Below are 13,559 nucleotides of genomic sequence, written 5' to 3' on the forward strand. Positions count from 1 at the left end.
AATAAGGCCTTGATTGAGATACGTTCTGGCATGCAAATCTCACTGCCGTGAGCAGCAGCGCATAAATCAACTTCACTAATCAGCTCCGCCTCCACCTTTACCCTGCAGAAATGTTTGAAAACAGTAATACTAGTGTTGATGAAAAACGAGGCATATTAAACAACTTCAAAGTCCTCAGATTACCAGATGTTGGACGGTTTAGTTGTGCTGACAAATAAATTAAAGTAGTTTCCGAGTAACTTGGCTCATTAGTGAAGATGATTCAGTAATTACTGTTTGAAAAGTACTAAAATACTGAAAAGTAACTGAACTGACTATATCCATCCTTAACAGATGCAGTGTGTAGAAAAAAGTGTTGAGGTTTATGCCACATTTTTCCCATAAAATTCTTGGTAACACTTTAGTAGAGGGACCAATTCTCACTAAAATGATCCCTAATCCTACCCAATACCTAAACTTAACTACCACCGTACTAACTATCAATAAGCAGCAAATTAGGAGTTTATTGAGGCAAAAGTCATACTTAATGGTTTGTAATAGCGAGAATTGGATCTTAGAATAAAGTGCGACCAAAAACTTAAACTAAACTAGGAATGTTTGGTGGTCTGGTGGTCCGGTTTGGAAGACAAGACCAGCAAACCAGTTCAGGCTGATTTAAAATGTTTCTAACAGGTTTAATTCATAAAACGTAGCTCATTTAAAACAATAAAAAACTTTACTTACAGTTCTGAGGCGATAGAAGAATTTCGAGACATTGACTTTGGTGAGAGGTCATAGTCGCTGTCTGAGCGGTAGAGGAAGGACTCTCGCCGCTGGTTGTGGCCAGGAAAGTTTGTGTGCAGAACCAGGCCAGAACCTGGTGAGGCCTGGGGGTCCAAAGGACTACAGCTTGCAGACGGGCCATTTTCCACATCGAAACTGCAATGGCACAAAAACCAAAAAACAACACATTAAAATTAAGGTAAGAACACACAACTTTTTGAAGGGATAGTTTATACAAAAATTAGAATTCTGTCATTATTTATTCAGCCTCATGTGGTTCTAAACATGTATGAACATTGTTCATCTATGAAACACAAATTAAGATATTTTAAATGAAATCCGAGAGCTTTCTGATTCTGACCCTGCATAGACAGCAACGCAACTACCACGTGTATTCTCGTAGCTTCATAACATTATGGTTGAACCACTAATGTCACATGGACTATTTTAACAGTTGCCCTTACTCCCTTCCTGGGCCTTCAATGTGATAGTTGAAAAGGATCTTTATTTGTGTTTTGAAGATGAACGAAGGTCTTATGAGTCTGGAACAACATGAGGGTGAGTAACTAATTTTAGTTTTAGTTTTTGGGTGAACTATCCATTTAATGGTCTTGGAATTCTGTCATTTTAACTTACACACTATTATTGATATTAATTAATATACTTTTCATTTTCTTAGGACTAAGACTGTTAATTCAAAACCAAAAACAAGTCAATACTGATCCACCTTGGTCATCCTCAAGATTCAAAGTTATATATAGCTTAATGAAAATTTCAGGAGAAATACACAAGCTGTCCTCTGGGACCGGAGAGCTCTGGAAAGTCTCAAAGATTCCCAGCACTTGGGGCGGAAGCACGTCTCATCTTTCCAAACCATAAGGAAACATAGTGGAGATGGTTTCAGCCCACATCAAAAAGAAGAGAGGCAGGGGAAACACATTACGTTAAAGTCAAATAAACAGTTTTAAAGGACGCTTGTGTTCAGTTCAGATGTGCTTGTGATTTCAGAGGAAGTGGCGATGGTCTTTACACTCAGAGCGCCAGAGGTTTGGTGACCTTTCACTGTTGCTCTAAACACTGGAGAGTCTCAAAGTTAAATAAACTAGGGAATAGGAGAACCATTTAAAAACAGTTCCTTGTTTTGCTGCAGTTGACCAATGGAAAATTACTACAGCAGACAAACCACACATACATGTATGATTTTGATAATGCTATTAATGATAATAAGAGTTATTGAGACGTCGCTGAGTGGCCTGATGCACGCGGCCGTCCGGTGTCTGACAACCAACAGCTAACACTGAATCAACATCCTCCTATTGTGCCACTTTTTCCTGCTAGCCTACCATTCATAACAACTATCAACAGCGTTTTTTTTTTCACACTGCACTTAACCCTGGGATATCATCTTTTTAAACCCAACAAAGCAACATTTCACACTTGTATTTGTTGCTACCTGATCTCATGACGAAAATGTACCTGTGGGAACTTTTTCACAAGATGCAAAATATGTACCAATAAGTACATATCACTGCAGTTTCAAACAGGAGTGAACACTATAGAGGCGGCAAAACAGTGAGCACTTGTGATTACAGCTCCATATCAGGGCTGTCACAATTCCTCAATTCATTTAGAGTACTCGATTTTAAAAAATCCTCAACTTCAATTTGCCTGTGTCGAATAACCGGCAAAATACCAGAAGTGGGGCATTTCACCAACGAGAATCCTTGAAACTACTGTTTTTCAAGGCTGCATGATATATTAAACCCATTTAAAAATCATAATAATGCTGCTGTGAATTCACAAACATTGCAATTCAATTACAAAAAAATACAATGCCGGTTTAATACATGCACGTTTATTATATACATGCATCTCAGAGCAGTTCTGTTCACAGTAAATGCTGCTCCTGAACTGTTATCATTTACATGAGTGGAACATCTCAAACAGGGTTGCCAGGTTTTCACACCAAAACCCGCCCAATTTCTACTTAAAACTAGCCCAAACCCACGTTTCAAGCATTCCGGGGGATAAAATACACGTTTTTTGTCTGGGTTCCCATGGTAAATTCATATTTCAGGGGCTAGATATGACGTTGTTGGGGTCGCTTCGACCCACGGACATCAAAAACTACCTGCAACAACAGTGTAAAAGTAGCCCAATTCCGCTGGAAAACTGCAGACATGGCAACACCGATCTCAAACTCCATCTCTCCATATTGTTGTGAGTTTGGGTTTATTATAGTGTTCATCTGGGAATGCAACGTGCGTGATTTCATTAGATTTGTAAGGTAAGCCATTTATACATTTATGCAAACACAGGAGAATTCATCAACATCTTTCTAAACATGCTAACTGTTCATCATGGTTTTAAAATAAAAGCTCAAACCCTCACTCTGAGTTTACACATTCTGATGCCCACATATTCAATAAATGACAGTGGCTGTAGCATTTCAGTCATAAAGAAATGACCCAACATTAAAGATTAAGTGAGCATTTGAATTAAATGTCATTTAGTCAATATTAAACAAGGATTAGATCATAAAGTATAAAAACAATCGTCAGGCCATTGGCACCCTCTGCAGTCATTTGTTATTTTGCGTCATGTACGTTAGTTAGCTCTATTGTTTATAATACATTACGTATTTTAACAGTTTTGCTCAATAAAACCACATGATTACTTGCTTTTGATACTTTTCAATTAATTATTATTGTCTCATAGCTATTATGTATGTATTTAAGTAATTTTAAAGTTTATTGTTCACTACGTCTATTTTACTTGATTAATTGTCAGAATAATCGACTGATTACTTGATTACCAAAATAATCATTAGTGACAGCCCTACTCCATGTTTCCTTTTCCTGACGTAACAAGCTTGCTCGGTAGCTCAGCTGGCACAAATTGGACAAAAAAAGTCTATTGTTCACTACGTCTATTTTACTTAAATAATCGTCAGAATAATCGATTGATTATTCGATTACCAACATAATCATTAGTGACAGCCCTACTCCATGCTTCCTTTTCCTGACGTAACAAGCTTGCTCGGTAGCTCAGCTGGCACAAATTGGACAAAAAAAGTCTATTGTTCACTACGTCTATTTTACTTAAATAATCGTCAGAATAATCGATTGATTATTCGATTACCAAAATAATCGTTAGTGACAGCCCTACTCCATGTTTCCTTTTCCTGACGTAACAAGCTTGCTCGGTAGCTCAGCTGGCACAAATTGGACAAAAAAAGTCTATTGTTCACTACGTCTATTTTACTTAAATAATCGTCAGAATAATCGATTGATTATTCGATTACCAAAATAATCATTAGTGACAGCCCTACTCCACGCTTCCCTTTCCTGATGCAACAAGCTTGCTCGGTAGCTCAGCTGGCACAAATTGGACAAAAAAAGTCTATCATTCACTACGTCTATTTTACTTGATTAATCGTCAGAATAATCAATCGATTATTCGATTACCAAAATAATCGTTAGTGACAGCCCTACTCCTTGTTTCCCTTTCCTGACGCAACAAGCTTGCTTTTTCAAATGACACCCACAAAACCAATGTCACATAAAACGTACCATATGTACGTTCATCTGTTCTGAGGAAAAAAAAAACCAAACACTCTTTTAATGCCACTCAGTGGAGATTTTGCATCGAATGTCTCACAAAACGTCTATGGCACTAAGTATTTCGCATCTCGCAAAAAAGTTCCCACAGGTACATTTTGCGCCATGAGAACTGATTGATTTTTTTTTAATTGGGTAAGCATATTTCTTGCAGTCCAATACTAAGAAAATGTATACAGGACAAACTAGACTGTACAGTCAGTCGGGAAAAAGTGCAAGTGCTGTGTGAGAGTAAAACAAGTCGTTATATAAACAGCTTGTGTGCTGTGTTTAATCAGTCAATGACGGTGACACCTCAACTATGTAAATAAGACTGTTAACCTAGGTTTTCATACAAATGAGATCTGAACCTAACTGTTGGGAAATAACATATTTAAATAACAGCCTGTACAGTCTGTACAACTGTTATATACTCTAGGTACAGAAGTATATAAAAAAGTTCTGATTACCCTCAATAAATCAACAAAAGTGCCAAGGCCTCTAGATACTGGAATTCCCTGACCTATCTCTGTAAAATTTCATCTTCAAAACTCAATTATAAATGCATCGGTTTACTGTTTTATTGAAGTGTTTATGCATTCTTCCTCCGTCTTGTGATTACAATCAATTCATCCCTCATTTTGTTACATCTTGTGTAGCTTTTGTATCTCTGTATTTCTGTTTGCAGTTGAGCTCGTCCAATTCTGGTATTTGTTCTTCTGGTTTCAGTCGCAGTTGTTTTTTGTCTCGCATTATGACGCATGCTCGGGTTTCCTCAGACGCTCTTAAGTTGTTATTTTTAATATTGCTGTTATTGTTACACAAAAGTACAATACAGCTGAAAAGCATAAACCAAATGCATATTTTATAAATGAGATCGTGAGTCAGATATGAGTGAGACACTGCACTACGAATAAGGAAAACCACAAGAGATTTTCTGATGTGTCCGCAATGCTTGTTTCACTCTGCACACACAAGCGTCACGCAAGGGAAGCAGCAACTTTTTCTCACAGCTCTATATAGAATAAATTAAGTGACTTCCGGATTACTACATTGATTATTTCCTTTAAAAACACCCATAGTTAGAAAATAATTCTAATAACAAAATGCAATTCTATATGTTTATGCTACACTGCTGAAGTGTGAACATCCAGGAAGGGTGAGAAAAGCCACTAAACAACACTACTTACAAACACCGTGTGAAACAGGCTTAAACTTTGGTGATTTCTCTCCCTATATAGACATTCAGCCTGCTTGATCATTTATTCCACTATATGATATAATGCAAAAACCGCAGTTGACTCAACATCAAATGCTAAACAAAAGAATCTAATCATATGACGCAAAGCCAGACAAGCACTTACATGGAAAGTGATTGACTGGCAGTTTTATTTTCACTGTGAACATGATTCACAAAGTAGCATTTTTTTTTATTGCACCTTTTTTTTTTTTTTACAGTATCTTTTAAATGGAAATTCTTTGTAGCAAACTTCTCAGTCCGATTAGTCCGATAACTTCATGAAGTAGTTGTCGTGTCTAAAGCAGAATACACTTGTCATTTGAGCTCCCTGGAGAGGTCAGGACTGAAAAAAAATCTATCAGGAAACGCTACCTCTGACCTCAGCTGTAACTAGTATCCCTGATTCCCATGACATTATAATTTAAGTTCATGTAAAGGCTGATATTAAATTGAGAGGAAATTACCGATCATAAAGTTCAACACATGTAAAGTGGCAGTGGCATCCTAAAGCTTTAAAGAGAGTTAATGTGCACAAAAAGTATTCATGTAGCCCCATAACATTATGTTTGAACCACTGATGTCCTTATTACCTTTCTGGGCCATAAAACATTTCAGCTGCGTTGCTGTTTATGCAGAGTCAGAAAGCTGTCAGATTTCATTAAAAATATCTTAATTTGTGTTCTGAGGATGAACAAAGGTCTTACAGGTTTGGAACATCGTAAGGGTGAGTAACTAATGACAGAATTTGCATTTTTGGGTGAACTATTGCTTTTCTGGTGTATAAGCAGTCATAAATATGTTTGATTTGTTTCCAAGAAGAGAAATAATAGACCGTAACTTAAGTCAGAATGAAATATTTGAAAAATGTTAATTCTGTCAATGTTTAGGAGTACACCAGCATACAGATTGTCTTAAACAACAATCAGAAATACCCCAAAGCTTCCCCTCTATCGCTCTTTTATATATTTTATTTTTATAGTTTTCACTTTAATTTAAATTTAAGTGTTAGTTATTTTGTTATGTGCTTTGGATGTTTTTGTTAATTTCCGTTTTAGTATTAGTAATTTTAGTATTTCAACATATTTATTTCAGCTAGTTGCCAGGAAAACATTTTTAATTTTAATATAATATTAATTAAAAATATAAATTTAATATAATTTAATATAATTTACTCACCCCCTTGTCATCCAAGATGTTCATGTCTTTCTTTCTTCAGTCGTAAAGAAATTATGTTTTTTGAGGAAAACATTTCAGCATTTTTCTCCATATGGTGCCCCGATTTTGAACTTCCAAAATGCAGTTTAAATGCGGCTTCAAAAGATCATCTAGCGTAACGATCGGTTATTTTAATAAAAAGAATACAATTTATATACTTTAATGCCAAACACTCGTCTTGTCTTACTCTACCTGGACTGTTTTTGTTCCTGTTCATGACAGTTAGGGAAAAACTCCCATCTCATGTTCTCCCTCAGCTTCAAAATCGTCCTATATCACTGTTTTACCTTTTTTGCATGTCCACTTTGCAAAGACTGGGTCGGTACTTCTGCAGCGATGTAGGATGATTTTGAAATGATTTTTGAAGTTGAGGGAGAAAATACAGTCGGAGTTTTTCGACATACCCTAACTGTCTTGAGCCAGAATACACAGAGTTCATGGAGAGAAAGGCAAGACAAGTGTTTGAGAATAAAAAGTATTTAAATTGTATTTTTTTTTATGTAAATAACAGATCGTTTCGCTAGATAAGGCCCTTCTTCCTCGGCTGGGATAGTTAACTACCACATTAGGGATCGTTTGAAGCCACATTTAAACTGCCTTTTGGAAGTTCAAAATTGGGGCACCATAGCAGTCTATCATATTGAGAAAAAAATGCTGAAATGTTTTCCTCAGAAAAAAAAAAAAAAAAAAAAAAAAAACACCTTTATGACTGAATAAAGAAAGCCATGAACATTGTGGATGACAAAGGGGGTGAGTAAATTATTTGTAAATTGTTGTTCTGGAAGTGGACTTCTCCTTTAACAGTTTTAGTTTACGATAACAATACTGCTCATTGAACAGGCTAAATATGTATTGTGGTTATCATCAACAATTTCAAGCTCAATAAATACTTGATAAGAGTTGACCATTTTCATCAAAGAACTTATCTTTGTTTTAAAGATAAGATCTGACATTTTTCAGTGTTTGCCTCACTTGTTTTCATTTGTAATAACTGCGCAGAGACGGAATATCACGTGGTTTTAAGCTAATTAAAAATGTTTTTCAGTGATTAAATAGAATAAACTTGTTTTGGTGTTTATACTATCACCATGAAACAAAAAAGGAGAGGATGCTGTTTCCAGTAAGTATCTAATTATCCTGCGACTGCTGTTGAGTCACTGTCTAGTAACACATGCAAAACACAACAATAGTTTGCACAGTGCAGCTCCAAAAGACATCCTCTACTTGTTCTTAAAATGTAACTGCAATCACTCTAACAATAGCCCTTCTTTAAACAAAGAGACATTATACAGGGTTTCAATTCATAAAGGTCTCCGTGCCTCACATTTTCAGTTCCTCTGTCTGTTAGTGAAACTGTTTGACAAAATTTCAAAATAGATTGACTGTAAAATATGAGCAATTAAATTACTACATTATTGGACATCACAGATCTTTTGTAATGCTGGATTCGATCACATGGTTGTGGGGAAGAAGGTGACTTCGGAAACTCACTGACAGAAAAGGGCGGTTCAAAGAGCTTCTCCGTGAGAATATTCAAGGCTGTGGACCCAGCTTTAAATGGCATCCTACAAGACTGAAACATGCTGTTTTTCCATGACATGTTTCAGAACAAACAGATGCCCAACTCTGGGGATCGTTTAAAATGACGTGGTTGTTTTGAAGAAATTTGTTGGTATGCCAGAGAATGTTTGTTGTGCCAACTTTAGTAGACTAATCGCACGAGAATCACCCCCAGGAGTAATCGCTGGTGCTTTGTTTAACTCTCTAGTCCAAATGACAACTGTACATTTGCTTTTTTCTAACTTGTACAGTCTGCTCAGGTCACTACCACACAAATATACCGTAACACTAAAGGTGCGACATAATAAATATATTACAATGTCAGGTTTTAAACACTATTTGCTACCTGATCTCATGACGAAAACGTACCTGTTGGAACTTTTTTTGCAAGACGTGAAATGCATTCCAATAAGTACATATCACTGCGGTTTCCAACAGAAATGAACACTAGATGTGGTAATACAGTGAGCACTTGTAATCGTTTTCAAACAGAGTTATGATTACAGCTCCATATCGTTTCGCTTTCCTGACGTAACAAGCTTGCTCGTTAGTTCAACTTGCACGGAACTGGACTTCAGATGCAGAATCCTTGGGTACGAATCTCGATGATAAAGCTGAATGATGAGAGATCGAAAAACAAGCTAAAACGGCATGCTTGCGACTGCGTTTTTACATTACATTTGTTTTTGTTCATACTATCGGGTAGGTTTAGCTGTAATGCAGATGGTACGTTATTTAAAGGGACCATTCACGTCGCGCCTAAAAACGCGTGGAAAACGCTAGGCGCGCCACTTTCTTTCCAAAGTGCTCAGTAGCTTATGCTCCCATGGCGTCTGCCATTGCTAAGCAACCATGACATGCGCTCTCAATGAAGACGCGGAAGTTTCAGCAAAGGACAAACGGATTTTCAGCACTAAAAATCATTTGCTGTAGCTCTGCTACTAAATTTATTTCAAAATAGCTATCCCTTTACAGGTATGATCAGCTGTTTCTCCATCTTGGCTGAGCTTTCAATGTTGTTACAGGAAAGGATGAAGCTAATTGGTTGGTTCTTATCACATGACCCGCGTCGCAACCAGGTCGCTTCCGTTATGAGCGCGGCTGGCACGTGCCTACATTTGAAATAACGAACTTGAGCATGCAAAAGACGCGATATGTGAACGGCTTCTTAAACATCACAGAGCATTAGACCTACAGCGCCACTCAACGGACATTTCAAGTCAGAACTGCGGTGACGCGTACAAAACAAACATCAAAACGTACCATATGTACGTAAAACGTACCATATGTACATCTCTTCCGGGGAAAAAACAAACACTCTTTTAGTGCCACTCAGTGGACATTTCACATTGAATATGTCACGAAACGCACAAGGTGGTACGTATTTCATGTCTTGCGAAGAAGTTCCCACAGGTACGTTTTTGTCAGATTGACTATTTAATATGACTAAATCAACCAGAATACTTAAGTTGAAACCAAAGACAGTAATTTTTAAATGTCATATCTAATAAATTATTTCGTAAGGTAATATGTTTTGTATATGTATAGTCAAAATATTTGTACACCACTGTTCAAAGGTTTTGGGTAGGTAAGATTTTGAAAAGATTTTGGTGAAAAATACAGTATAAAAAAACAGTAATATTGTGAAATTGTGGAGTTTTTATATTTTCATATATGTCAAAAAACTATTTATTCCTGTGATGGCAAAGCTGAAATTTCAGCAATCATTACTCCAGCCTTCAGTGTCACATGATCTTTCAGAAATCATTCTAATATGCTGATTTGGTGCTCAAGAAAACATTTTTTCAGGATTCTCTGATGGATAGACAATTTAAAAGAACAGCATCATTTTTTGTTACATTATTGAGTAAATGTCACGTTTGGTCAATTTAATGTGTCCTTGCTAAATAAAGTTATTCTTTCAAAAATAAAAAGTAGTGTGTGTGTGTCTGTGTGTGTATATATATATATATATATATATATATATAGTATACTCTGTGCATTTTTGTACACTTCTCCTAACTGTATACAACAGGAGAACATTTTATGTTCATTACACTAATGCACATGGTAGAGTAACAAAAGTGATTTGATTTCATAAATAAAATCTGATAAAATATCTCTTCAAAGATCACATTTCAATGTCACATATTCAGTACAATCTACATACGCTGTCCAGGCAACATATCATGTGCAGGTGTAAGTATCTCACAGAACTCAGTTTCAAGCCACACATTTCTGCCCTTCAGCAAAATCCACAACAAATCCACACAACGTGGAGATTATCTTTGTTGGCATTTGGAGTCATAGGAGACCTTTACACACCCAGCCTGGACGTCAGAGTACGCTGTGTGTAAACACAGATGTTCACAAACTCATTCATTCATGTGTTTGACAATTAGAGTGTATATAAACATGCATTACAGATTGACACAAAGATAGATTCATAACTGAAGAAACAGTGCACTCATAAACGGAAAAACTGAAACATGCAACAAATAGCACAACTGATTAAAAAAGCATGAATGCTCAACATTTAAATGAATGAATGAATGGGACAGGGAATGACTGAATCAAGGTTATCCTAGTTAACTAATTAATTAAATAAATACAACCAATAAAATATTTAATTTTAAATATTAACTAAACTAAACTAAAATATATATATATTTATATAACCGTTTATTTTATTTTAGAAAGCTGCCAGGGCCACATTTCATATTTTAATTAGTTTAACTCGATTATTAAAACTTTAACTAAAATGAAAATGAAAAAGGAGTTCAAAACCGTAATAAAAACTGGGGAACACTTTACAATATGGTTCATTAGTTAACATTAGTTAACTACATTAGTTAATAAACTAAAAATGAACTACTTCTACAGCATTTATTAATAGTTCATGTTAATTTCAGCATTTACGAGTTCACTATTAAAATCAAAAGTTGTTTGTTAACATTAGTTAATGCACTGTAAACTAACATGAACTAACAATAAATGACTGTATTATTAACTAACATTAACAAAGATTAATAAATTGTGTAATAACTGTATTGTTAATTGCTTGTTAATGTTACATTTACATTAACTAAAGTTTACACCTTACACTTTACTGTAAAGTGTTAGCAAAAATTGTAATAGTATACTTTAATAATATCATAATAGCATAATAGTATATATAGTATTATACAAAAATAACACTGAATAATTAGATTAAATAAAACAAAACATTTAATTAAGAACTTATCTTCCCAATTAGGGCAAAACGTTCGCATTCCGGAAGCTTATTTCAGTTCAAAATTGAGCTAAAACCGTGTGGCGATGTTTACTCGGACAAAGTAAAGCAAGAACAGGTCTCAGGTGTGAAATTACAGTGGAGGTGAATGTATCAACTGATATCACAAGCACAGAGATCACGTATATAACATACGATCTGGCGCATACACACAACAGCCTGATGGAAAATGTACAACAGCTGTGAACAATTTGACTTTTATATAAACACAGAGCTCCGTTTACTTACAAACACATTCGCAAACTGCTTGAGCGACAACAATTCATCACAATGAACTCAAAAATAACCCCAGAAAAAAAGAGGGGACAATAAGAAAAAGTATAGAAAGTGACACCACAGATGAAGATCTGGTTTAAGAGAAAAGATACGCAACAGGAGATGACATCTGATCGCTGTGTGACAAGGGTCCTGAAGAAAGGGATAGAAATTCATGACGTAGACACAGGCTGAGAGATGGACAAGTAGTGGCCTATATATTCAAAATAGTACTTTGGATACGTAGCTGCGGTAATTGCAAACATGTCAGCAGAAAAAAAAAAAAAAAAACAGAGAGGAAGAGACAGTGTGTGAAAGCATGTGAACCAGACAGAGTCTGAGACGTAACAGAGACAGAAAAAGAGGAGGTTAGTTCTAACCTTAAGGTGGAGGTGTGCAGCCTCTTCACCACCTCCTCACTGAAGTCAAAATGAACCCTGCTTCTGTGGCAGGGCGACCTGCGGAGCATGGCCCTAATACACAGCGCTGTGCCGTTCAGCGTGCTCTAGTAGCGTCTTCCCTGCATGACTCCCCTAACACTTAGTGCCCTCCCACAGAGCTCAACTTCATCGCACAGCCACTTCCTTTTGAAGTCCAGCTGCGCTACCACTCAACTCAGCTCTCTAAAAGAGAACACGGCCGCACATGAAACCCGGGGCGGAGCTGTCAACTAGGAGTCGGAATGTCTGAACAACTGAGAACTTTCATTCCTAAATGTCTGCTGTAGACACAAACAAAATACACATAGGCTGATTTAATGAAGGACACTGGACATTCCAGAAGGGCTATTAATGTTTTATCGCTTTCTGAATACCTCAATTCGTGGTTGGGATAGTTTTGAAGAAGTGTAAAAGGGGTTTGGGCTCTTTGCGACTTCTGAAATGAAACACCGTCTGGTTCAGTGACGAACTGTGGTAAGACTTATGAGCTGTGATGACATGGAACTTACAACAAAGCACATTTAAAACTATGCATGAGCACTGAGCGTTTGTATGTACTGACCTAATTAAATTACTAATATTCATTGCTAATGCATAAACTACAGCGAAACAGATACTAATAAGTAAAAAAACTTAGATACATGGGTATATATTAGCATGTTAATAATGGCAAATTCATCTAACATTTTAATTACCTTGGCCCACTTAAAGTCCATCTGTAAAAATATTAATATATTTAGTAATACTGATAATGATGGTAAATGCAATTATTTAGAAAATGAAATGTACACTATAGTGTACTGATGCTTAAATTTACAACAACTGCTTTCAGTGTTTCATTCTCTCTCTCTCTCTCTCTCTCTCTCTCTCTCTCTCTCTATATATATATAGATTTTCTGCTCATCAAGGCTGAGTTTATTTGATTAAAAAATACAGAAAAAAACAGTAAAATTGTAAAATATTATTGCAATTTACAAATAGTGGTTTTCTATTTTAATATACTTTAAAAAAAAATATTCCAGTGATACAATGCTGAATTTTCATCATCATTACTCCAGTCTTCAGTGTCACATGATCCTCCAGAAATCATTCTAATATGTTGATTTATTATCAATGTTGGAAACAGTTGTGCTGCTTAACATTTTTTTGGAAACTGTGACACTTTGCTCAGGATTCTTTAATGAATAAAACATTAA

General features: G+C 35.9%; 1 protein-coding gene across 6 annotated transcripts in view; it reads right to left on the minus strand.

Moving 5' to 3' along the window:
* pde4ba (phosphodiesterase 4B, cAMP-specific a) overlaps positions 1–13,559 on the minus strand; it is a 188,569-nt gene that overhangs the window by 45,243 nt on the left and 129,767 nt on the right. For 5 of the 6 annotated variants that reach the window (XM_051111564.1, XM_051111563.1, XM_051111565.1 and 2 more), the window contains one exon: positions 724–918. In XM_051111564.1, the coding sequence (XP_050967521.1) occupies positions 724–918 (195 nt within the window). Of the gene's footprint in view, positions 1–723; positions 919–12,303; positions 12,459–13,559 lie in introns of those variants that run through there. The other variant, XM_051111568.1, reaches the window with a different exon arrangement.

The sequence above is a fragment of the Labeo rohita genome, chromosome 6 (genome assembly GCF_022985175.1).
Source record: "Labeo rohita strain BAU-BD-2019 chromosome 6, IGBB_LRoh.1.0, whole genome shotgun sequence".
Taxonomy (NCBI): Eukaryota; Metazoa; Chordata; class Actinopteri; order Cypriniformes; family Cyprinidae; genus Labeo; species Labeo rohita.